General features: G+C 50.6%; 2 protein-coding genes across 2 annotated transcripts; both read left to right on the top strand.

The window, feature by feature from the left end:
* The first annotated feature begins 39 nt into the window (after nt 1-39).
* Nucleotides 40-3,533, top strand: Mer (ezrin/radixin/moesin family protein merlin). Its single transcript, XM_003741829.1, has 9 exons — nt 40-129; nt 930-1,200; nt 1,332-1,510; nt 1,626-1,733; nt 1,870-2,066; nt 2,204-2,353; nt 2,448-2,730; nt 2,838-3,248; nt 3,359-3,533. Exons 1-9 carry the CDS (start codon nt 40-42, stop codon nt 3,485-3,487), a joined length of 1,818 nt encoding a protein of 605 aa, XP_003741877.1. The 3' UTR covers nt 3,488-3,533.
* Nucleotides 3,534-16,970: 13,437 nt separating this feature from the next.
* Nucleotides 16,971-23,792, top strand: Invadolysin (leishmanolysin-like peptidase, invadolysin). The gene is made up of 10 exons (XM_029111044.1): nt 16,971-17,209; nt 18,067-18,183; nt 18,791-18,908; nt 19,774-19,905; nt 20,965-21,108; nt 21,255-21,367; nt 22,190-22,344; nt 22,509-22,984; nt 23,093-23,281; nt 23,466-23,792. The coding sequence occupies exons 1-10, from the start codon at nt 16,971-16,973 to the stop codon at nt 23,790-23,792; spliced, it is 2,010 nt and encodes a 669-aa protein (XP_028966877.1).
* Nucleotides 23,793-26,430: the final 2,638 nt, after the last annotated feature.

Here is a 26,430-nt window from a genome sequence, read left to right as displayed (position 1 = left end):
CTGCCGAGGGTGATTCAATCACCCGCGAAACTGATCATAATGCCTCTGTCTCTACTCGGGAAGAAGTCTGCTAAGATGCAGGGCGTCAGGGTGTCAACGATGGATGCAGAACTCGAGTTCGAGCTCGAGGTGAGTTACATGGCTTGACATGCCTAAGGAGCAGGAGTCGTGAGGGTGCCTTCTAGTGATCCGTTCCCGCCACCTGGATAGGGGCTGCATGACAGGAGCTTCCTCGCTCGCCATATCGCCGTCCCCCTGCCCTATTCTTGACCCGATTAATGACTCCGGATATTTGGTCGTGGCTTTTGCAACATGCCTCAGCATACCCCATGAACATGTGTTGATATTGGAGTGGATGCTCGCTTGAGCATAACCACGGGCTCATCTGACTCGGGCGATTCGAGTGATTCTCCCGAGACGCTCTAAGATTCCCGGTTTCGGTGTCTGCGCCTCCCGTGTATCCTCTGCTGATTTGGGCTGTGTTCGTGGGAGGATCGGCGGAAATGATTTCCAGCCCTCAGGTATCGCGCAATCGGAGTCCAATCAGATGGAATTCCGGGCAACATTGAGTGCCAGTCTGATTTTCTCGTCGCAGCTATAGTCGATCCCATTATAATCGAGAATCCTGACCTGGACTATTCGGCGACCATCGCTTACAGCCCCTATGACGCTCATTATCACCTTGGACTGCCGCTCTTTGTGCAGAAAGCTGAGCGAGCTCCTCTCATCCAAATATGTATACCCGGACGATTCTTTTCAAGATGTAATCTCCTCGTAGTTGAAGGAAGTCAATGAGAGTCTCGCTAGCGCGGGGGGATTCGAGGCACGTTTGGCGAGTCGGGAAAAGTGATGCAGGCGCGATCGTTTGACGAGACATGCATCGATATTGTGGAGTCCCATGGAACGGCAGAAATATTTTCCGTTTTCAGCAAAAAGCAACCGGTCGAGACCTCTTCGAGCTCGTCTGCCGCACTATCGGTCTACGGGAGATTTGGTACTTCGGCTTACAATTTGTTGACGCGAAAGGGTTCCCGACGTGGCTCAAACTCGATAAGCGGGTCGACAAGCAAGATTGCAAGAAACCTTTGTCGTTCCTGTTCCTGGTGAAATTTTACCCCGAAGACGTTTGTGATGAGCTGATCCAAGAAGTCACCCAGCATCTGTTCTTCCTCCAAGTGAAACAAGCCATCCTACAACAAGGCGAGTGTCGAAAACTCGATCGATCCGCGGCGAATGTATCGGGAATTATTGAATTATACGTGCTTTGCGCGACCGACCTAATCTGTGAATTGTGATTTCCTGACACGTTGTTGACTTGCCAATGCTTACAGATATTTATTGTCCTCCGGAAGCCTCGGTTTTGCTCGCCTCGTATGCGGTCCAGGCGAAATACGGGGACTACGATGAGTCGACATACACGCCCGGTATGTTGGCGAACGACGACCTCCTCCCTCAGAGGGTTATAGATCAATATCAGATGACCCTTGAGATGTGGGAAGAGAGGATAAAGGTGAGCCCCCTCTTGAGCTTCTCGATGATCCTTAAGACTGCGGATGACTCCCAGATCTGTGTTCAGAGCTTGGAGATTCCGAAGTCAAGAAGTCTACTCCCTTGGTCCTCTGCAGGTGTGGTATGCCGATCACAAGGGTATGACGAGAAATGAAGCCGAGATGGAGTATCTCAAAATCGCGCAAGATCTCGACATGTACGGCGTTAGCTATTTCAAGATTTGTGTGAGTATATTCGACGAAACGTGTGCGGGAAACGAATAGGTACCGCGGCAGTACGGAATCAACGCTGTGTCAGTTAGGGCAACGCTCGTTCCGAACGTCGAATCCTCCTTGAACTGGAAACGATATTTCTTCGCAGAATCGCAAGGACACGGACCTGTGGTTGGGAGTGTCGGCAGTTGGTCTCAAGATCTATGATAAAGACAATAAACTCACGCCAATGATAACTTTCCCGTGGTCCGAAATCCGGAACATTTCCTTCGATGACAGAAAGTTCAACATCAAACCCGCGGATAAATCATCGCCAAATTTCCTTTTCTACTCCTCCAAAATCAGGTTGGTTTGCTCTCTCGACTCGCATAGCTCTGTGAATAAGCTTTGTGAATAAGCATATACAGCCCATGGCTTGCGAAGCGTTTTACGACTCGTCGGTCTCTCCCATGGCTTATCGATTTTTCTCCATGATTTCACAGATTGAATAAATTAATACTGGACCTATGCATGGGCAACCACGAGCTCTACATGCGGAGACGCAAGCCCGACTCTATGGAGGTGCAACAGATGAAGGCCGCAGCGAAAGACAGCAAGATGCGCAGACAATACGAGCGGAATCTCCTCGAAAGGTACTAATATCCTTACTCCATATCCACGCTCCGTGGCACCTGATTGAGAAGATCGGAGTCTGGAGGGGCGGCCTTCATGTTAAGTCCTTTTTAGGGAGAAGAAATTACGAGAAGAAGCTGAACGAGAGCGGGTGGAATTGCACCAACGACTCCTGATCTCTCAGGAAGAAGCTCGAGTGGCACACGAAGCTTTGCAGAGATCCGAGCAGACCGCAGACCTACTCGCCGCAAAAAGTAGGATCGCGGAGGAGGAATCCCTTTTGCTACAGAGGAAAGCAGAAGAAGCCGAACAATTGAAGCTCCAGTTCGAACGAGAGATGGCCAAATTCGAGACGAAAGCCAGAGAAGCGAAAGAGGCGGAAATCATCGCGCAGCAGGTCAGCTCTGGGGTCGGATCTCCGGATGCTTATTTGGAAGCCTCGATCCATGGGCTCGTTCGTGAAACCGCTTTCATTCTAACATTGAGGATTTTCTGGACTTCCAGTTGTCGGAGGAGAAGATCGAGGAAATGAATATGCTCCGGAAGGAACTTTCCCGACTGAGAGCCCTTCAAGCTTCGAGCGCACAAGTTTCCACCAACAATATAACTTGTGTCAGTAGCCCCAGCAGCAACGTCAGCGCCGGAAACAACAAACAATCTGGCAACACTAACAGCAGCGTTGGTGGAAGCTCCATCACTAACATTAATAACAATAGTAGCAACATGAACAACTTCAACTCTGTAAGCGTGAACGGGAGCGTGACCCCGGTTTCGTCTGATCTCGAGGATTCGTCCGTCATAACTCAATTGGCAGAACAGCTCGAACGCGAGAAGAGCTCGTACATGGCCAAAACGAGCAGCGTGCAGAAGCAGCTGATTCAACTCAAGAACGACATCCTGGTCCTGAAGAAATTGGTGAGGGTTTCCCTTGAGTCGGAAGAGATTTTTTTCCGTGGACTGAGTGGTTAGGAACGATCAGGGAGCCTTCGAAACCCGATTCAGATCATTCCTATTCAATATTCCAGGAAACAACGACCCCGATGGATCAAATATACGAACAGAAACAAGCGAGTGGTGTCGACAGACACGCGACGTATCGTAAAACGACCCAGGGTGCCACTAAGAGTCGCGTCGCATTTTTCGAACAGCTTTAGGGAACGCAGCAACATGGCGGGGGTGGCAAGCTTTGGCTGACTTGGCTTTTGCGAGCAGATGGGGCAGCGAGAGATCAGAACGAAGACTTGCCGGCTCAATAAGCATACTCCGTAACTTTTCGCCGGAGCCCCACAGTGTACATCATGATTGGATCCGGTTAATTGTATATAGCATTTATTTATAGTTGGGTGCCCGTGGGAATGGGCATGGAATGAGGGAAGATTGTTCCTCATGTGAGGGGTCTCGCCTCCATAGGGATGTAATTTGTAAGCATGACCTCCTCCCTGACCACGAGCGGGATTAACTAGAACGACCAGTTGGACGCCTCCATCCTAGCAAGAAAGCTTCCTGAGGGAAACTCCCCGGGAGGTCTCATGAAGGGGACACTTTTTGTGAATCACCGATAGCCCAGTCCGAGGCGCACACATTGGACCTACCATCCATACTCTAGCGTCATAACCATTTTGTGCCAAAAACTTGTTCATATACATAGTTTATTCTATCGAGTCAGAATATAACGATGAAGTTCCAAACTTCCCTGATGAGATGTGAGCGAGTTTTTTAGATTTTTCTTCTGTATAGTGAGCGACTCTTCCTTCTCTCAGGGTCGAGTGTGTGGCGATTCCGCATAGAAGGATGTCTTCGGAATTTTTGGTGGTAGGCGATGCCAGGTATGATTTCCGAACAACGTTGCCAGGACCACAGCGGTTGGGAAGAATCCTACTCCGAAGAAGAATCCTACCGGTTGAGAAGAACTGACACATCAAGGCTGACATTCGTCCAAGGCCGAATCAATCGCTCGCATCACCTTCTCCAACACCTACGTCGAAAATCGTAACAGCTAATGACTGAGCGAGCGGGGACTAATGAACTAGTATCTACAGTCAGCGATCGGGTGGGATGCGTTGATGCGATGCCGAAGTCTAGTCCTCCGCATCGAGCTTGCGATCTGGGGCCACACGTCAAGTGAGGGGTCGAATGCTCCATAGAGAACCCGGGCATTTTCGACTTCTCGCCGCGGAATCACCGAAGCTTTCGAGTTCTGAGGAGTGGATGCCTCTCTCAAGGTTTAGACTCACTGTAGTCGACCTCCTTGTGGGGCATCGAAAACTCATCGTTCTTTTCCCCGATCTTCCTGTCTCTAGGAAGATTGAACTCCGAGCTCTGCCTTCCCTGACTAATAATACGCCGAGTTATCCGAGGAGGTGCCGCATTCAAACTTCAAATTTGCGCTTCCGAGTCATCTAGGTAGGCGAAAACTTTGCGGGAGTCGTCCGCTTGTAAGTCTTCCGAGAGGACCTGATCGGAGTAGGCTGGGACACGCTCGATAAAATACGATCCTCATTTGATTCCCTTCCGATCAAGCAAGGTCTCATTCTGGCAAACTAAATTCGGATTCATGGAATATTTGGAAACCGATTCTCCTATCGCCGTGAGGAACAGTAGTTCATAATGGTTTTTGAATGTTCGACAGAAAACTCAATTCCGCATTCGCTCAGGTCCATTGTGTGATGCGAACACAGAACGCATCAGCTACAAACTTCCCGTTCGTGCGCGTCTTGACTGTATCCTTTGTTGTTCCACAGAAAATTCGTCCGTCTGGGATATTCCGACCGCAGCGCAGGATCCTCCTTCCTCGTTTAATTCTCAGACGACTCGAACGGCGCAAGACTATGAAGTCAGACCCACTGAGTGCCCGATCTTGAAATTCGTAATCAAACCTTGCTGTTCGTCTCCGGCAGCTCATGTCCTCGAGGGTAGCACGGTAGACTTCTTGCTCTCTCAAACTCTATTCTAGGCTTCCGTTCCTTCCTGATGATGTAAGATGTACCCAATATCGCTCCTGAGACTCTTCATGCAGGGAAAACTCCGATCGGAACAATCAGCGCCCGCAGCGTTGTAAAACCTCATCCATATTTCGAGGAATTCGGGCTCAGTCTTGGAGAGTCTCTCGTGGAAAATACGGATGGATGGGCACCCTGAACAGATTTTTTTCTTTGCGGAACAAGCATACCTGTATTCGATTCCTGCTCCTTCCGCCTACAGCGACCTCCGAATAATCTCCGTCAGCCTGCGCTCTCAGAGCGTATGGTCTCGCAAGATCCCATTCTTCAGAGGAAATGACTCGACTCTAGTCTGCTCTTAGAGCAATCGTCACGTTCGGCGCTTCGTCCGTAGTAGAGTGCCTTTTCTGAGAACGATGTGATTGCTATGGTTGGCGGACTCACCGTTCTGAATAAGTTTTCTCGCTAGCGCTACTTCCGATCGGAGCTTTGTATTCTTGACACATCCGGGGTCAAAGCTTGTCGTGAAATCGGGACGCTCCGCGGGTCGCATTTCTTTTGAGGATCTTTGCCAAAGCTCATTGTTTTCGGGAAGAACTCAACTGCGGTTGAGGCCCCGAGACAGCCGTGCCAGCTGCGTTAACTTTCGGTGCTCGAGTCGACACACAGTCGATTATCTGCGATTCCTCGAAGGAATCTCTAGGATATTGAGTTCATCGCGGAAGTCTTTCGACACACAAATTCCTTCAATGCTGCGTCAGAGAATGATGGTCCTCCAGGAGGCGGAAGTATGACGGGTCGGGCTGCCACTTCAGTCGATATTTCGGAACGCAGTTGGAGTTATCGTTCTCGAATCGAAGAGCTGGGGATTGATGCGATCAATGCGATTGAAAATTTCCGGCAAGTACATCGTGGATTTTTGGAACGTCTCCGATGGTCACCGCTCTGAGAGCATTGATCATGAACTTTCGCTCTGGAAGACGAAGACTGCAAATTAATAGCAATCTGGAATCTCCAGGATCGCCCCATCACCCGTGGATCCGCCTCTCTTGCGAACTAGGGGCTCCATCCATCGATATCTGGAGCCGAGGCATTTTTTCGGGTTTAGGAGTTCTGCTGGTATTCAATAAGGAGCAGGAAACAGGAGAGTGATGGTTTGAGAGAGCCGGCATTCTCGTCGATGGGTCATTTTTCTCGGGGTCAAGATATCAACGGAAGGCGCAGCGCTCTCATTCGCCTCGATGAGATCCACGAGCTTGAAATCTCGGATATACGCGATCTCCTTTCCAGAGCATCTCGTTGTCGAGAAACGCTTCAAGTCGTTGATGGCGTAACGAGAGCGAACAATCAACTTGATTTATGGCACCACTGAAGCTTTCCTCGCTAGTCGCCGAGACTGCATGTCTTGCACTCCTTCGTTGATTGTGGCCGCTAGGAACCTGACCCTGATTGCCTGAATTCAATCTATGAAACCCTCAGAGAACCAGCGAAATATTACATCGGAAACGACCTCCACTTTTGAGACCAGTTCGCGTCATCCGCGGTATCATGTCTTCATGATCTCTCAAATATTTCGAACTCCGAAAATAATAAGGAAACCCGTGTCGGTCTGCGTAAACCCTTAGCGCCCGATTAGGGTCCCGCGTCTTCATCGTGAGAGGAAACGATCAACTTTTTTTCTGCGGGCAGATATGGATAGCGATATCCCGCACACCGAACGGCTCGAATAACATACAACCTCTATAGTGAACATTTCCAAAAGGACATCGGTCGTCACATTCCCACGCAACGAGCTGGCGAAATCTATCGCTATCAGCTTGGGTCGTGCCTGCGGTTTTTTCAAATATACATGATACGATAGAGTCCTGCTTCCTGCATTTTCGGGTCGGCTTCCCTCTGAGTCGAAAAAGCCTGGGGTCGACTCCGTTCCGTGGACGGTTCTCATCAGCTCATGACAAGTAAGTTCCGGATACGAGAGTTTCTGCGACACCTCATTATGGAGGTGAGAAATTTTCCGCTGAGGCTCTGGATTGCTCAATTTTCGGGGACATACAGAGGGAAATCCCGAGGAACATGTATGGAACTCTCCCGATCCAACAAAGAACATCTCCCTTTCTCTATCTGCGCAAGAAAAGTATCCCTTTGAATGTTTGGATAATTTTTCGAACCGTGATATACATGATAATAAATATATATTATTCACATTATTAATCCATGTAATGTATCAAATATGGGATATGTATAACCATTATATCCTTCGGAAGAAAGATTGCCCCGGGACGAAAACTTTCGAGCCATCGGAAATCCTAGTCTTGCTGGATGAAGGTCTCGCTGAGCTCTTTGATTGAGTCTAGTACGTCTGGGTACTCGCGGGACTCCGGCCCAAGGCCGGAGCGGTCGCTCGCTCCCCTGCCCGAGGGCAATCGCGTCGGAGAAAGGTGGCGAAGGCCTCAAGAGCGACCTTTTCAGTCTACCGGACGATACACTTGCCTTGACGACATTTTCCAGTTCTATCCAACTGTCCAACGATTCCTCTTATACGTCTGTCCCTGTGCCCAGAGCCGAGACCCGAAACTAGGCTGCCGGAGGAAGAGCAGATAAAGAGTACTGATGAGACTAGGCATAGTGGGATCCTTCCACGTGTCACGTCGCTGCCTCCGTCGGTTTCGCTTATCTCGAAAGAACCGCAATTTTCTTTTTCGAAGAATAAGAAATTAAATTAAGTTTCCTTCTTTCCGATTTTGATCATTCCATGATCCTCGATCGGACTTTCGGGTATACCCTCGTGGTCTTCCTGTCGGAGAATCCCCGGGGGAATTCTGCTATCGTTCTCGTGGGAATTACATTCTCTCCATTTCGGGTACGATTGTAGCTCACTTCAGGGTTTCGGGATTCGGACAGACTTCCAAGTGCCCTGTTCTCGGAAACATTTCGAGATTCTGTCCCCATGAGAAATGTGGAGAATAACAGTCGGAGGATGCGTCAGGCAGTCGAAGCGGAGCTTGTCCCTGCATCAATCGAGGTTCCTGTGTTCTGACCCCTCTGCATCCCGGACTAAAGTCGGCTGGCCTGCGATAGTTACTCCACCTAAGCTCCTTGACCCCTACGCGACAGAACGGGGCCGGCGCGCGCCAGGGGTGCGTCCATGAAACTGGGAAACACATATAGGCAGCCCCAACTGGCCTCTTGGGAAGCGGGAATACTCATAATAATTCCCAGATTCTGGAAAACGGGGAAGAATGGATGAAAATGAAAAGCACCTATGGAATTATCCACTCCCGGATAATGTCAAGGAAAAACCGCTCGCGGTGTACTCGTTCAGGCCGATAAAGAGGGGGGGGGACACTTTCTTCGAGAGAACCCGATTCGGGAGAGGGTTTCCTGGAGAGAGGCTGCTATTGGAGGTCCTGTTTACTCAGAACTCGGACGGTGCCCGGGGCGGCGGGAGCATCCTCCTCTCTGCGTGGTCAGTGGCGCTTTCGATTCTCTGCCTGTCTCGGACGGACTGAGCGAGCTCTCTGTGGTACGGACTCCACGGAGAAAGATGCGTGACAGATCAGCGTCAACTCATCACAAGAAGTGTTGCGTGAGAAGTGGACTTCGGGCTCGGTGACGGATGGACTCCGCTGTTGACGTCCTTCTCGGATCGGACCTGCGGAACGACCGCCTGAGAGATCCTTCACAAACGTTCCTGTTCCAATTCAGTAACCCGACATTGGAACGCCGGTGTTCTGAAGGCATCAAGCTGGGAATTGAGTAACATGAGTATCAGAGCCCCGGACCGTTGTCTCCGAAAGATGCGCGGTGGGTGAGAACGAACCGATTTTTCAAAACTTTGAGAGAGGGACTTTCTGAAAGTGGAGAGAGATTTCCGCCTTCAGAAGGGCGCCTTCCAACATTCTGTGCCTCCGCTTCCATAGAACGGCGAACGGCACTGTTCGGTCTGGCAGTGGTTCCGGTTGGCTTGGCAGAGGGAGCTAGGAGGCTCTGCTTAAGGTAGAGGGGCGAAGTGTTTGGACAGTTTTCGATGGATTCGGAAACAACGTGATGTGGTGGAGTGCGTAGTTCAGGTGGTCGGTCTCTCAGCTGCACTTGGATTTCAATGACCTGCCCGGAACGCTGATTGGGAACGTGAGTAAATGCCCATGTCGGGTACATTTTATTTCCTTTGTCGAACTTCGAAACCCCTCAGCAATCCGAACGATGCAATCGGCTCTCGCACTGGCTTCGGATCAGGATCGATTGGCGCCTCCGACTGAATACTCTTTTCCTGAGCCATGATCGATGATCAGACAAGCTCTCTGTGACAGTACACTCGATCATGTACCGGATAGATTGCTCGGCGAAATCGTGTCTAGGTAGCGTTGGAGAGCGGAAATAATATCGAAGATTTCAACGTGACAAACGAGAGAAGAGTTCGAACGGCGCTTCGGAGACAGAGCCTCGGAAAGTTATGCTCGGGAGGAACTCCCTGAGACGCTCCGAATTCCTCCTGGGTAGTCCGTGTATCCATTGCGAATCGCGACTGAAGGGTGATATTGCCGAGGCTCCAGAAGACCCACCGCTCCGTGACATCAGCTCTTCACATTGTTGTATGAGGAACAGTTCGGATAATAATTATTCTTGAACTTTTGCTCCTTCACACTCTGCTTCGGGGACACCGGTGAAGACCGTACCGAAGACGCAGTGTCTGGCGCGAAAAAAAGTCGAGAAGTTTTTGCCTCATCGATTGGGAGTCGTGAGGACCAGCGCCACATCCAGACGATGCTGTAGTTTTTCTTCGCCTTCATCCTTCCTGAATGCAGCGTATGGCTCTCTTTTATTCTGATGTTTTCTGCCACCCTCTCACAACGTGAACAAGGCTGACGTCCAATGATTACAAGGAGTATGTCTGTTACGACGGCCATGGCCATCTGTGCGAAGTCTGGCAAAAGTTGGCAAAAATTGTAGGTTTTGCGACGATTCAATACTTTGCCATGAATCATTGCTGTCAAAAGCTTTTGTTGAGGGAGCTCATCATGAGATGGGAGGGAAAAGAAACAACGGATCAAACTTCCGAGGGCCGGGGGAGGGAGACATCACTCATCTCTCTCGTCGAAGCGCACAGGAGCGGAAGAAAAAAATCGTCCTGCTGTCAGATATGCTTGGCCGTCTTCTGGTGAGGGAGGAAGGAGCTCAGAACGGAAGTTCCGGGACCGTAATTGAGCCAAGAGCTCCCCGGACGACATTTGGAAAACAGTATCGCTGTCATCACGCGTGATGATCAGCTCGCTTGAATATATTCATGAATCGCAACGCGTCGATGACAACGCTCGCATCCCCATGAATTGGTAGGAATTACGTAGTGATCTCCCGCCCTCGACGAAAACTCCCTGGCCTGGCAGCACCAGACCCCGCAACGAGGCTCTTCCCCGTTTACGAGGGCAAACATCTTGGAACAACGATCTTTTGTGACGCCTGTGATCGCTTTTCCGCGATTCGATTCAAGCAGCCGTCTGGATCCCGTGGCTCGCCAAACCAAGTGCGGTGTGAGGAGGGCTTGTCGCGACTCTGGGAAAAACTTTCGTCCAAGGCGCATAAGCCGTAGAGCAAGTTCGATGCTCATACAAATATGCCCCCGCTTCTTCTGGAATGCTGAAGCGTCGGTCGACGCCATGACTCCCCGCCTTCCGAAAGCTGTCTCGCGTTCTCATCCCAACGAAGCTCTCCAATCGCCGCTCGCCACGCAAAGGATTGTCATGTGGAGACCTGCAAGATCCGGCTCGTCCAACTCGGACCTTCTTACACTTGAGAGATTTCTGAAAGGAACGGACCGCTCGTAGGGAAGAGAGAAAAACCACCCCTCACGTCAAGCCAGAGTGGCCCGGCTGACTCCATTTCAATGAGATCTTCTATTTTTCCTCATTTACACCCCCTTTTCCCTGGCGCTCGCACAAGTAAGAATCCGGATCCGATGCTTTTCATCGTGATGTCCTCACCATAGCCTTCGGCCTCTCGTGGCATCGTATCGGCCCCCGACTTGAATGAGCGTCGCATCGAAACCGTTGCCGCGCATTCCTTTTCCGCTCGAATCCCAAACATTCCCCGAAACTCGGAGTTTCAAGCGAACATTCGGGGTGCTCTGGAGGAACGCGTTATCAGCAAGACAACCGAGCAACCTCGTAAACATTCCACCGCGCTTTGCCGGAGTATTGCATGTAGCTATGTTGCCTCGATGAGGCGCTCGTGTACGCAGGCATGCTGCCCAGCGCTGCACGGTGGTAGGCTCCCTCAGGGACGCTGAAGGTGACTTATTGTAGAATTGACATTAGATTCCGCATAAATTGAAAGTCTCCGGCCGCTTTCAAGTACGTTCAGTCCAGAAACCGATGAGTAGGTCGTCGCGGATCATTCAGCCGCGGCGTGTGGGAGTCGCTTATGGACAACGGGGAGCCGTCGAACATCGCACCCGGCGGAAGGAAAATTTGATTGAGCACGCTCCTTGCGTCGACATTGAGCTGAGAAAGCCAGGGCATTCGGCACAGGAAAAAAGTTCGCTCAATCGGAGATTTCCCCCCCGAGAAGTTTTTTTTTTACTCAAACTCCTGTTCAGGAGTTACGCTTACGGAAACGAAAGTCAGAATGAAGACGCGGCGCAGAAGCATAGAATGGAAGCGCATTGTGGAAATTCCGTCTTCAGGGGAAACGGAAAAGCGGAAACACGAATGCAGAGCAGTTTTTCGAAAAAATAACAACCCTAGGACTTCACTGTTTCACAGCCCTCTTCTGTGGGAGCTTTCCGACCGAACGTGGGAGAGAGCCTCCGCTAGTGTTTCAGCTACCAAAGCCTCATCTATTCTGAAAACGATAAGTCCGGTCTCTCCGTGGGAGGGAATTTCTAGGTAAGCGAGAACCGCGGTACATCGCTTCTAAATTACCCGAGGCTGCTCTTCGCTCAGATCATATCGTTCCGCGGGCTGCGATCATGAGCTCAGATCCTGCCTCCGCTCATTATCAAGTCTCTCAGGGATAGTTCCCGGGCGGCTCAGAGTCCGGACGATGACCTGCATATCCGACCGAAAATCGGAGTTCTCCGCGGCATCCAATATGGATCAATAGATTTTCCACTACCGGGCTCCAGCCGGACGACCCTTAAAAGAAGAAGGGCGATCCAAGAGAAAGAGTATCTCCGGGAGGCGCAGCCGCTGACTACAGGGATCGAGGGTGGGTAGCCCTCGCAGGGCTTTCGCCAACATCGGATATCGAGCTCATAAGCGATTGCCCCACGAGACGAGCGATGTATCCGCGACCGCCATGATCCTCAGCGCTCGGTAACGGATAACAAACAAAATGAACAAGTACATAGTTGAAAGAGTTCCCGCCATGATCCATCGGGAAGTGTCGGCAGAATCGCCCCACGTAATCCTTAGCCCATAGCAAGGAAGCCGACATGTGCGATCATCGTTTTTTTCAAGCAGTTCCATGTACGGCTCTCTTTTCCGGTCTTGAATGTTCGTCACTCGGCGGAACGATCCCTTGATGAGCGTTTTTGCTCTGCATCGGGCGAACTTGATTACTGTCTGGTTTTCATGCGGGTGTCTTCGAATTTCTTCGACCATGTTTCTCGCCGTAAACCTTAATTTCGGAAGATAAGAGAGATAACCTAGCTGAGATAGAGCTCGTTTTGATTGAGAAGCCGGGCTGTGGTAAAGCCATGCGTGCGGAAATGTCTGCGTTGCTCCGAGCCGCCCGCCGAATCAGCCGTTGTCTCAATCAACGCCGGGGAATAACTTGCTGGCTCGTAAGCTGCTTATTACGAGCTGGGTGTCTGACGAAGACGGCGACGTGAACCACAATATGGACAACATTACAAGGGACGACCGCGAGATTCCCTCGGTCACCGGCGGCGCCACGTAGATCGCCACAGAGGAGCGATGAGCTCACGAGGCACCCATAGGTTGGAGCTCCCAGTTCTCGGTGGATCACGCTTCCCTATGTAACATGGAATTGTTGAATTATCATCGAATTATCTCGGCGGCTTTATGTCGCTTACCAAGAGGGATGCCCTCGTACGGCCGCTGAACGGCTAATGAAATGGCAAACCAGACCGATGTCCCCTGGCGGTGTTCACGCACAAGGCCTCAGGTTACGATTCAGGCAGGTTCTGATTCCCCAGTCATACTCCCTGACGAGTGACTAAGCGTATGCCTAGATTATCGAATATCATGACTCATGATATATCGAATATCAACACCTACCTCCATAGTCTTCACCCTTGAAGGTTGATTGCATGATTGTATTATGATTGTATTCCGAATTGGGAAATAATAGTCTGACCGAGGATCCGATCGGGGGAGACTGACGTTTGCTGCCGGCGGGAATGTCATCATAAACAACCGCGCGAGTATGCTGTCGGAGACGGAGGCAAAAAATATCCATCTACAGGATTATTCTCGACCTTAATGCAGCGGACTGCGACCTGAGCGGGTTACATATCGTCGTTCCCGTCTGGACTCAACGGGATGGGGCACTCAGCGGATATGCCGCTTATGATACACATTGAAATGCAAGTATGATACATGGGCTCACTCGCGTTGTGCCGCCGATGCACCTCATGTGAAATCTACACTGCTGATCAACGATGCGTGATTCTGACCGACCCGAGGCCGTTCATAAGGTGAATGCACATCATGATTTCTATGAAGAGGAGCTTCATTATATGGAACATGCTTGCTCACTGCTCCGAATCAACGTCGTGATGGGAATGGATCCCTGTCGAGCTTGATTTCAGCGGACGACGAGGTTCGATCGAGTAGATCGAAAGGAGCCAGACGAAGCGATGAGCTCGAATTTCTCGAACGTCGCTTTTACTGATGGTCGGTCGGTCCGTCCGTCCATCCATCGGGTCGTGATTATTCAACCTCTGGCTGAATTTCGACCATCGATCGAAACGACGCGATCCGGAGATCGACGCAATCAGAAACAGGATAGAAAGCCAGAATACTGAATTACACTCCGGTAGCTTCTCCCCGGAGAGCATTCTCGGGCTGCGCGCCGTCGCGGTCGATCAGGCGGCTCCCATCATCGGATTACTCGTGGAGCGGAGATTCGGCTGATTCTATCACATATGTGGGTCAGTGTTTCAGATAATCGAGTGCAGGGTACTCAAGAATTCACTCGTTGCTCTCGCGAATGACGATCTCAAGTGAACGCGGAAAACGGGGTCTATTCGCTGAGATTCATTGTTTAATCTTCCCTTCGGTGCCACAACCGATGTTTACCAGAGCTTCAAACCTTTCATGAGAGTTTACCTCATGAAATACGAGGTAGCTAGATTCCAGAGCGTTGCCTCTCGTGAGCGATCGGAATGCTTCTATCTAGTTCACGAGGTAAAGAATAGCCACCGAGAAGATGCCTGCCATCCACAGCCTCATTTGAAGATCATTTCTGTTCAATTATCCGGCAGCTCTCATTTTTGTCCCTCAACAGGGAGATTCTGAAGCTCAGAGAAGTTTGAGAATCATTGGTTCCGTGGGAGTTATCGTCGGAGCTTGGGGGAGATCGATGATTTATTCGAGGTGCATTGCCGAGTGAATCGAGACGTTATAATTCGATTAGATACAACGTGAGTCGAATCGATGTTGGAGTCCCCGATCGGCTTCGGCGACATGAGCTCGGGATACAGCTCTTCGAAAACTTTCCATACGAGGTTGGGCTGCATTAGGTACTTCCCGCCCCTCCCAGGATCCGCTAAGCGGATAATGATGTGATGAGGCGCATCGCTTGTTGTACCTGCTCCTGCGGGTCATTTCCTGTTGGAGCGCCGAATGGGCGATTTGTCCTCCTAGTCCTCAGCTGGAACACGGATCCGTGGCGGCAATCCGACGGACTGTTCTCGGTACGGACTCGGCGTATCATCCCCCTGAACCCATATTTTCGCACCCCAGAGCATGGAGCCCAGTCTGCCAGCTTCTTGAATCGCCCGATTGTTCGGAAACTCTGGGATTCCACATCGTCAGAGAAGTGCTGAAGCCCTTCAAATGCGATCCCCAATTCTCTCAACGAGACCGAATTGATTGAAGCTCCGGTTCGCCACCGAGCACATGCATCGTCTGAATGGGAGTTTTGAGACTCGGACGGCGACGGAAGTATTTCGACTTCGAGCTAATATATGTGCATATTGTTGTTCGTGTTGATCTCCTTGGCCAAATGAATAGAAGAGTTCGACTCCCCATACGTGCTCCGGGGAAGCATGCACGAGGAATGGACGACCGAAGAAACGCTCTGCTCGACTGCACTCAGGGAGAGCCTACATCCGCTCGGGTCACTGCACGAACTCGGTGCCTCCCGGAGGAAGACTGAACCACGCAGAAGATCCCAGCCGCGGGCTTCCCATTTCGGCGGTGATCCGTCGCAGTGACCTATCCCGAGGAAAGCATCGAATAAGAAATGACAGTTGTCAGAAGGCACATGAAGGCTTGTCGACTCTGTAGACCACGTTTTTTCGACAATCGCTTCCTGCCTTGCGGTCACACTCGGGACACTCTAAGCCTCAGTGGAATTCCTTCATGGGAATCGTCGGCTCAGGCTCAGGAGAGCTCAGCTTAGCAGACACTGATTATCCGAGATTCCCATGTCAGTGGTTCAGCTCTTGCGAGAGCGAAGCCGGGGATCGCCTGGTCTGCACCGCCGAAGTGAACGTCAATCATTTCGAACTCTCAACCGTCGGCTAATCCTGTAACAATACTCCCGGACGGAAACGGAGGGGTCGAACACACTGTTTCGAAACCTTCTTCCCATGAAGGCGCCGACGCTCGAGTAAAATACTGTGTGAGCCTTACCGCGATCTTTGTGGGAAAAATTTCAAATGAAGTATCACAACTGTCATTTCTTATTCGATGCTCTCCGAGAAGATGTAAAACCGAATTCTCGTCTACAAGGCTCTCCGAATCATCGGCGAATATTCTCGGACTATGAATCCGAATAAAGAGTTCGAAAAAGAGTCCTATACGACATTTATTCGCTCGCTGTTGTTTTCTTTGCGGCATCGCAACTCTATCGAAGACGCCTGAGGTCTCTCTGTGTGCGTCGCTTGGAGCTCGTATGGGCGTTGGCTCAGGCTTCTGTTTTTATTGTTTCATTCGTCTCTTGCCTCATAACACCGACACAAACACCCAACACACGCTTCGGACGACTCTTTTCTTGTGAAACAGGCTTTCTTCTTGCCCTTCGGCTTCCACGTCGCTCGTCCCCGAACCCGTTCCGGGGGATATCGTTTGTGCAGCAAATTCCATCCACCGTATAGAACTGCGGATCTCTCAGCATATTTTCCGGGCCCGTCTGTCACTTAACGATCGTCCGCTGCTGACGCTGTATGTAGAATAAGACAAGAAAAGGCTGACGGGTGAGCAACCGATACGAGGGCTTCGCGATGTCAACGCACGGTCATTCACCAGAAGTCTGAAGGTCGTTCTGAAAAATTCGCGGATCTCTCATAGTGATCGCATTCTCCTGCTCGGTCAAGGGAATCGTCGCATCCGAGGGAGTCCAAAGCCGTATGGGGCATCCCTGACAGAGGCATTCGGCGATCTTCCGCAAATCTGTCTGAAAAAAAAGGACCCTCCCGAATCCCAAGAAGCAATCGGGAAAGAGATCGATCGAATGGTAAATCCATCAGATGACGGTCACGCCTCTGATCCGTTATTTTTTTCATTTCAGGATGACCCCAGCGATCATCGGCTTATCAACGTTTTGGGCAGCTTTCTTGTTGATTTCATCAGCCGCACATCCGCTTGATTCGACTTCGAGAGGAGGCTCTCTCTGCTCCTACAGAAGACCAACCCTCGATGACGTATTGCCGCCGATCCATCTTGGCGACGCCAAGCCGCGCCGAGTGCGACGTCAAGAGGCCAGCTCGCTCCGGATACGATACTTCTATCACAACGAAAGCATCAGCCAGTAAGGACGAATAGGTACCCAAGATTTCTGAGATTTCTGCTATCAAGGTGGATCACTGTAATAATTGTGACTCGGTGCACCGATCTGATCCTCGTTTTTGCTCCGAGTGGTCCTTCGCGTGATCTCCCCTTTCTCGTTTCGCGTGTTCCCTTATGGCGAGTTGACCATCGGTTGGGTGGAGCACAATATTCCATGCTTCCAAGCAGTTCGTACCGACTCGCCTCTGGAAGCTAAACCACCCGCAATCAGTACTTGGAAACGCTACGGTTTTGGCAGCACGTTCCGCGAGAGTTTATGACACAGCAGCTGCCGACTATAAAACGTTCGCGAGTTGAGTCAGGATGGCAGCCGTGTCTCCTGCTCATAGTTTCATACTTGTCCGCAAGCCTCGGAGATCGGACACGACGCTGATATGCATATTCGTATCGTCCATCATTAACGGGAAACGTAGACAAGCGCTCCGCGGAGGAATGCTCGAAAGGCTTCCTGAGGGACAACGCAGCGCGACGCCGCGCCGTTTCTAAATTACGATGTACGCGACGGGATGCATTTCGGAGCCTCATAACTGGGGCCGTTAATTTTTGCCAGCATGTAGTTCCTCTGAATCATCCATTGAGACATAATACAGTAGAAGCCGCACGAGGCCGCGGATTCCGCGAAAAATCGCAGCCAAGGGCCCGTGGCCTCCAGGTGGCGACCCGCACAATCAGTCTTCTTCGTCGAGAAGGAAACTTCCTCGGCTCGTTCGTGAACTCAAGGAAATATTGATTGATTGAATGATTAATTAGTACGTTTCGGGGTTCAATGTGTGGAGGAGCGATTCCCGATTGAAGAAAATCCTTCTCCTCTCCAACCAGGTTGACTCCAGTGCAATTCGACCTCATCGATAAGAGCATCCTCCCCGCGGCTGTCGATTACTGGCAACAGAATCTCCGACCCCGGTATCCGCTCAATACACCCATAAAACTGAATCGGTGAGTTCCATTCTCCAAATGAAGCCTCTTTTTCGGCCATGAGACCGAAAAATCCTCACTTTACGGAGTTCCTGACGGAACCCTCCAGGTAGGGCCGCCCGCCGCTAGAGCCGCCTTCGGTGCATGAAGTCTCGGCGGTATCGACGACGTCAAACATGCGGTCCTGCGATAGAATTTTTCCAAGCCGCTCCGCGTATCTGACCACCCGTCAGCTCAGACTCTGTTATGGGGGGAATTCTTACGTCATTATTACATTGCTCCAAACTCTCCCCTTTCCTCGACGAGCCTGCAATCATCACGCACATAAGATGCGAGAGAGTGACAGAAAAGATTCTGTTCCTGTCTGGTAGATACTACATATATGTACGTCGCAAAGACAGAGGAAGTAGACATTTTCGGATCGTACCCGGTGATTTTTTCTCTGGACTCAGAAAATCGCCGAGGATTCAAGCCTTCTGGGTTCTGACGCTTTCCATGAAGAGCTATCTCTTAGAATAAGGAATGCAGACAAAATAGATATCAATCCGAGGCAAGAGTCGCGGATTATTGTCCGAGAAAATGATGCGTCACAGCATTCGGACTCATTCCGAGCATGTTTTCCTTCCAGGAGATGTCCCGAAGACAAAGTTTTTTTCTTGCCGGGGGAACAGAATCAATACTGTCGTGACAAATGCGAGGAGGTCAGTCTTTGTGGAGAGGTCCCGGTACCCCGAGAACATCTGGCGGTGAGTCGATCCGTGGACTGTACAATTTTCCAGGAAGAAATTCCTACACAATATAAATTGACTTCCCGTTCGGAAGCTCGGGATTGAAAGCGACCTCTCTCTTCGACGATAAATCCTCGAGACCCAGGTGGGATGTCGATGTGAGGGGCGAGCGCGTCGAGAGCCGTTTCAATTTTCCTTAGGACGGAGGAGGACTTAATATAGGGCTCCGATAGGTCGATCGGCGTTGACTTAGGATCGCTTGCTTGAATGAAGAGGTTTGAGCTCAGCTTCCTCGTCGGATGGCGCTCCTTCCCGAAGGTCAGACTTCGGGGTACTCAGTATCCAAAGGTCGGACTCGTCAAGCAGCTGTCGAGCTAATTACTTCGAATTCTCGTTCGAGAGGCTGTAAGGAATATGACTTTCCAGAGCTGGAGTCACAGCGACTTTTTCCTCACTCTCAGAGAATACCTCATTGATTTCCCCTGTGACAATACCTGACAGATTCGCGGCTCTCGATCTCTCGCCGGAGAGAGGATCATATGAATATCCCTAAATGTTAGTCGATTCAGTGTATATTGGTGTCGCTCGGAATTCAATTGGGACAGTTGTCTTACCAAGCAGCCGGGGAGAACAAGAATAATTTTCCCGCTGATCTGCGAAGACGCGAGTAGACCGCGTGGGGTCTCTCTTCCGATCGACCAATATTTAAAATGTATATCCTCGATTGGCCAACCGAAACACTCGATTCACGTCCCGAGCCATCGTGATCGGTTCCGAGATAGATCGTACACCAATTCCGGAAGCGTCATACCTTCAGTACCACTAGAGTTTCCTGATATCGAGCCCACATATCATGGAGTTGACGTGAGAGTTCATTTTACAGCCCTGTAGAACTTGCAATTCATATGGACGGAATTGTCACACCCATGAGGAGGAGTTTGACCGGGAAGGCGGAGTAGCGGACGCTGACTTCGTTCTATACGTGTCCGCTATAGAAGGCGAAAAATGTACCCAGGTAAGGATATCACGTGGTGTGCTTTTGAGTTTGATCGTCGTGGCTCCAGCCTCGTAACCTTCCCCCCCCCCCGTCTAATTGTCTGATCTCTGTTTTTTCACAATGAGAAGGCTCTAGTGCAAATATACAGGCTCTCCGAGATTCCGCCTCAGAGCATCATCGAATCAGAAGCTTTGTGAAATCTCCCGCTACGGTTTGAGAATTCCGGGAATTTCGAGAATTTTCGACCGTCCGAGATCCTCATCGACAGACGGAGGCGGGGAGGAAGCGCAGCATAAAAAATAATGGCGGATGATAGGACAAGCCACACAACTCACATAGCGTGATCGACGTTCTTACCCGAAGTAGACGCAGCTGCAACGTTTTCTGATTGATGTTCTAGCTTCACTCGGTTATGAACTAACTCGGAAACCTTGACTGACATCGCGCGACCTTTCCTCTGAATTCGGGATCCCGCGGCGCCGATCCAGACTGTAGCTCATGTCTGTTCAAAGTCTCGTTGGAATAGGGCCGCGAGTTGTGTAGAGCCTTCAACCGAAAGCGGATCGCCGCGAGAGCCGCAAGAAAACTTCGCACCGAGACTATGATGTCGCTATCATTTGTCTGCCCTGTCCTCTCGAGGGCAGAAAGGGCTTTGGGTAGTCGTAGACGACACGATAAGCCTCAAGAACTTTTTGCCACGACGCAACGCTCATTCAAGGAACCCCCCAATATAAATCCTTTCAAGACTTATCGTCCTCACGACCTCGGCCGGGCAGCGAAGAAAAAGACTCGCCGCAAAAGCGGGGCTGATTGATAGGCCGCGATTTAATGGAATCATTTGGCGAGGAACAAAATGAACCAGCAGCCGAATATCGCCCACGGCGGCGTTGCCCCTCGCCCCCTCCATTCTTGCTTCGTTCCCTCACGGAGATATCTCAGTCTGAGTTAAGGACCTTTAGGAGCCGCAGTCCATCTTGGTGGATGTTTGGATTCTGGAAGTTAATGGCGAGCTAGCTCCGGAATCGGAATCGGAACTTTCCCAAACATAAAGGAATATCGATCTTTCTATTCTCGCAGGGAGAAACAATCGCATATGCTGTCCATTGCCAGCAGGAGGCTGAATTCGATCGTCCTATAGCCGGTCATGCAAATTTGTGTCCATCGACTCTTCTTCCCGAAGAACAACACGTCCGAACGCTGCTATCCACCGTCAAACATGAGGTAAAGTACGGATTCGGGTCGGAATCCTCAATGGCCTGCTGTAATGTCTCAATACAGCAGCGAGATATAGCCGCGGGAGATCTGCGTAGAAGATTCAAAGCTTCAAAATCTCCCTGCATGTGGGTCTCATCCGTAAATCTTCCCAGGTTTTACACGCTCTCGGCTTCTCGGTCAGCCTATTCGCTTTCTTCCGGGACGACGACGGTAATCCCATTACACCGAGATCGAATGTAACGGGTCGTCCGGACATCGACGAAGAGTGAGTGTCCCAATTCTCGGAAATACCTTACCAGCATCATGAGACGAATTGCTCACTAGGTAGGCTTTTTCATCTGGTGAAGAGTCGAAGCGGGTTGATACAGTCGGTGGGGGCATGTCCTCTATGAGATAGTTCTGTGGTATCGGAAGTGGAGAGCGACAGGTGAGATGCGGGAAGCGTGAAACAGAAAATTTTTTCCGAAGTTCAGAAGGACCCAATCGGTTCCTAGGCATTTTCAATGTTCCGTATGGGACGACCTGACGCCGCAACGACCTCCAACATTCTCCCTCGTTCCGTTGCCGGGGAGAAAAGGATGGATGTCCGGCAGTGTCCGGGAGTCACCATGAGAACATTGGAGAACGAATGTCGCTGATATCGCAATTATCGAGTTCTCGCGCACTCTCGGTGTGAGTGAGGAAGATTTCTTGGGCAGTATGAGGGTTGCTCCGATCGCCCGGGGAATTTGTTCCCCGCCGAGAAGATCCGAAACTTGACCGAGATTCTATATAATGAAGTCTGAGAGCTGATACACCCAAGCTACAGGACAGCAGACCGGGCGGCGCCTCATCAGCGACACGGCTTGCAAACCACGATCGGTCAGGCTAGGACAACTTTTGATTAAATTCTCGTTTTCCGCTCGACTGAATCCTCGGGTGGAACTAGTTGCGAGACGCTGCATCTGCATCGGTTCAATGTCCATTAGTTCCACGAGACATTCGGAAACAGATCATTAGATGATCTGCGCCGACGGTGACGACTACAAACACGGAGGATGATAATTCTCCACATCCCATCTGAAATTTTTCTGAATTTATCTTGAAGGTTAATGGTGCACCGTTGGAGCGACAGGATCGTTCGAAGCGTTGAGATGCCATGGAAAACAACGACAGGCATGGTTCTGAAGAAACGCAATTTCGTGGTCACTCCCCGTGTTGTTGAGGCGGTCAGGACTCACTTCGGATGCCCTAATCTAATCGGTGAGCGAAAGCTCGGAGAGCTCTCGCTCTTTATATGTAATGCATCTGATGAGTCAGCGTCATGGACTCGCAATGTTGGGACGGTTTACGTATTTTTGTCGACCCAAGCTCGCGAGCGGAGGCGGGGCCCTGAGATTACTCCTGAATATCTCGCGTCGTTTCAGGGGCCGAACTCGAAGATCAGGGAGATGACGGGACTCGTTTGACGCATTGGGAGAAACGTGTGTTCGAGAATGAAGCCATGACCGGAACAAATACGCAGAATCCCGTCTACTCGAAAGTGACATTCGCCCTGATGGAAGACAGCGGATGGTACTGGACTACTAATGGCCACGACGACTTGCTGTGGGGTCGGAATCTGGGCTGTAATTTCACCACCATGTCCTGCTTCGAGTGGATGAAGTGGCGCAAGGAAACGGGCAATCCAATCTTCCCGTACTGTGATACCGTCAAGAGGAATCCTCTTCGAACCACTTGCACCGAGACTCGGAACGCCGTGGCGCTTTGCAATCTTGTGCAGTATCCTGTCCCGCTCCCGGAAGACTACCGGTTTTTCGACCAGATTGACGGAATCGGGGGCGAATACGCCGCTAGTTTCGGCAGTTCAGTTGCCTTGGCTGACTACTGTCCCTTCATACAGGTGGGTGAAAAGCTCCAACATCCAGTGCTCGGAGTTCGGGAGTCGATCTCGCGAATCTGTTAGGTCCAATAACAGGCTGCGGATCTGACAGGTCTCCGTATATTACAGGAGTTTACTTGGGCGAATTCGGGCCGCAACAGTGAATGTAGTTTCGCTGTTAATCAACCTTCTCCGGGGAAAAATTTCGCTCTGGAGACCTACGGGAAAGAATCGCGATGTTTTCACACCGATCGATGGAAAGAATCGAATTGCGCGACCGTGCGGCATTGGCAGAACTGGGGCTCCGCGTGCTATCAGGTGAACCTCCCTCCCTCGGTGTCATGCTTTTCGGGGGCAGTTCCTCTAAATCGCAAAATGATTTCTCAATGTCGAGGTCGCGCTACATTGTCCATAGTGATCGAATAGATCCAAAGGAATGGGTTCCGAACCCCGAGTCCTGCGGAACCGGTTGTGCCTATCTAAGGTCGGTGAACTCTTTCAGCATCGGTGCGACAACGGGCTCCTCGAAATCATTCTGAGCACGAACGCCACTCTGCGGTGTGTCTACCGAGGTCAGAAAATCTACGTGCGCATTTTGGACAAAGAGGGCTGGCTACATTCATCCCATATCGTCTGTCCTGCCTGTGAAGAGATGTGTCCGCTAGATAAATGTAAGGCGTACCCCGAGGACGACTCCGACAACACGATCGGTGTGACCGACTCGCTGAATCAAAGCCTCAAATGCAGAGCTATGCCCGTGGTCCCAGTGACGTGGACCATTGCGGCGCTGTCCATGTTAGCACTCCGCAGCACGATTCCGCTCATATGACGTATCCGCCGGGCGTTGATCACGGTGCCCGACAGCCCCGTAAATCGATGCATCGGATGCGACTCGGACTAAAGTTTGATACAGGCCCGGGGAAGTCGTACAGTTCCGACTCGTTGTTTTCTGATGGTCCCCCGGATGGTTTAAGCAGAACCGATGCACCGATAAGCGGGAAGTCAGACAGCGGGGGAAGACGATAGCGTATCGAGAATTGATGCAACGGAAAGCCCCGACGAATCCTACTAGCTGATGTCGATTCAGTGTTAAGTAGAACGCTAGGATTTAAGAATTTATTTATTGATATGACATGATCTTATCATATTGATCTCGGAGCTGTTTCTGATTCCGAAAGGGTTTACATAGGCCAAAAACCAATATAGGGGAATACCCTCTACTTCCCATTCGTGGAGTCAATACAGTCGCGAATCGGAACCACGAATTTCAACTGGCGGATTCCGGTGGTATTGGAGGGGTTTCACGATGGGTCACTCCGCCAATTCGAGTTCTGGCTCTAATCCCTCTGACGTTTGTTCTGTATTCTCTGGGTCCATAGAATCTGTCAAATCTGGTAATCATCTCAAAGTTCTTCAACCAGAATGAGCGTTTACTCTTCTGATAGAATCTATCTCTCTCAAAATTAATGTCCCTCATGAGTTCCTCCGTCCGGAGAACTTGAAAGGACCGATGCTATTGCTGTATGGTCACATGGCCTAGGGTTCAAATAGGTTTTTAAGAGTCGTCCATGCGATGAGCTCACAGTCCGATACCTTCCGAGTCTCCTAACATGTCAGCGATTCGAATGTTCCGGACTATCGCGCTCAAGGACGAGCCCGGGGGACTCAGCCCTAATTCCGGGATGGAGAGAGATTTCGTATTTCTCCCAGACGCTGATATGAATGCGTAGGTGTGGGGGAGACAGCAGACATTCAAACGAATAGTTCCAGGAAGACATCATCCGAGAATCGATGATAAACGCTCTGAACGTCACGACAGATGTCGTTCGAGTCATGTGATATGCTACTTTTGGAAAGTGAGGGCTATCGGGGCCGAGTCTGAAGCCAAATGACTGGAGCATGGAGGAAACGGATGTTTTTCAGGGTAGATCATGTTGAACTTCAGGAAGCGGGAGTTAATGGTGGCAGAGGAATGCTATGATAATCCCCGGATGCATCTAACCAAATAGGAGCTCCCTCATGCCAAATGTGCGGAAATGTGCATTCAATATAAGGGATGATCAACTTCGTGTACAGGATACATTGTAAACCTACCGTGAATATTCTAGTTGGGGAGCAGTGTCGAGCATACGAGCAATCTCCGATTGGCAGCAGATTTCGAGGTCTTAAAATAAACGAGAGGGCGGTCTGAAACATAAGAGCAGTCTTTCATAAGCGGGCACCTTGTATAGCCGGATATCAGGTATCCAGGTCCGGAAGACTGGAAGAGATCCCGGGAAGGGAAGAAGGATATACGCAGATAGAAGGGCAGCCTTGTACATACGAGCAGTCTCTTGGGCACAGAACAGCTCTCGGAATCTCGGAAAGTAGCCGAGCATTCTCTCCAATCAGAATTCTTGCGGTGATCATGCCGGCTTCGCTTGCTGTAAATCAGTACACGTGAGACGGAATCAGGATGCGTGCATATCTCCGCCAGGGAACGGTAGCAGGGATGAAAATATCTACGGGAAGTCTGTCGAGGCAACCTCCCCGGCAGCATTTTCCGCTGTTCTCGAGGAATTGGCTCGTCAAGTCATGGGTGCATCTGGGATCGGAGCTTCTTATTCCGAGCGGAATGAGGAGCTGTATATTCGAGGCGACTGATTCCGAGGGATCTCACCCCTCGACTTGATGGGAGAAATTGATGAAGATAGGTGGTAAGTCATCTTCTTTCGGAGCGCGAATCAATCAACGCATAGATATACAAAACTTGGATAGATATAAAGTCTGTGTACTTCCTATCGTCTGGCATGGGTCTCTGGAGGACGATCGACACCTGAAGCCTTTCGCATTCTAGTCTCCTCCGGGAGGGAATCTGATGAGCCGAGAAACCCTCGATTGCGAGAATCGGAAAGGTCCTGATGGAATCTCACCGAGGGTCAGGCCGAAGATCAGCCTCGTCGTCGGTTGCGCATCAGATTCTACTGATCATAGTTTCACTCGGCGACTCATACTCGAAATAAATATCCGAAATTGAAGTCATTACCATCAAGTGTGAAGTCATCATCTTTATATTCCGGCTGATTCCCGGAGGACATTTGGAACAGAGTTGAGTGCGCGAGGTTCCGAGAGCTAGCGTTGATCGCGTGAGATGTTACAGTTCCGGGGCCGAGAGACATCTTCGGAATGTGGGCGTATCCCTAACCAACATGCTCGCTACGTCTACGCTTCACAGCGAAATTTTTCAGTCAAAGTCGAGTCTTTTTTATTACGGCCTCCATTGGGGCTACACTTGTGACACCTGCGAGGAGCTCGGGGCGGAGCCCTGGCTTGGGATTTTCGATTGTGTATGGTGTGTTGGGGATTTGATCAGGACCCCACAACATTGGCCGTCTAGTTTTGTCCCAGTCGGAGGTGAACGCAGTTCGGTCCAAATGATTCCTGATGAGCGGCACTTGTCGGAGGATACCGGAGGCGGGTAGTGAGGA

The sequence above is a fragment of the Galendromus occidentalis genome, unplaced genomic scaffold (assembly GCF_000255335.2).
Source record: "Galendromus occidentalis unplaced genomic scaffold, Mocc_1.1 scf7180000077202, whole genome shotgun sequence".
Classification (NCBI taxonomy): Eukaryota; Metazoa; Arthropoda; class Arachnida; order Mesostigmata; family Phytoseiidae; genus Galendromus; species Galendromus occidentalis.
The sequence above is the reverse complement of the archived record's forward strand: the minus strand, read 5'-3'. Positions and strand labels throughout refer to the sequence as shown.

What these genes read in the sequence shown, in the direction of transcription:
- Mer (XM_003741829.1), top strand. Translation starts at nt 40, where the DNA reads ATGCCTCTGTCTCTACTCGGGAAGAAGTCTGCTAAGATGCAGGGCGTC. An exon ending in ACAAGCCATCCTACAACAAG is followed by an intron (nt 1,201 to 1,331) that starts GCGAGTGTCGAA and finishes CAATGCTTACAG; the next exon opens with ATATTTATTGTCCTCCGGAA. An exon ending in GAGCGGAATCTCCTCGAAAG is followed by an intron (nt 2,354 to 2,447) that starts GTACTAATATCC and finishes AGTCCTTTTTAG; the next exon opens with GGAGAAGAAATTACGAGAAG.
- Invadolysin (XM_029111044.1), top strand. Translation starts at nt 16,971, where the DNA reads ATGACCCCAGCGATCATCGGCTTATCAACGTTTTGGGCAGCTTTCTTG. An exon ending in CGTCCGGACATCGACGAAGA is followed by an intron (nt 21,368 to 22,189) that starts GTGAGTGTCCCA and finishes TTTATCTTGAAG; the next exon opens with GTTAATGGTGCACCGTTGGA. An exon ending in ACTACTGTCCCTTCATACAG is followed by an intron (nt 22,985 to 23,092) that starts GTGGGTGAAAAG and finishes CGTATATTACAG; the next exon opens with GAGTTTACTTGGGCGAATTC.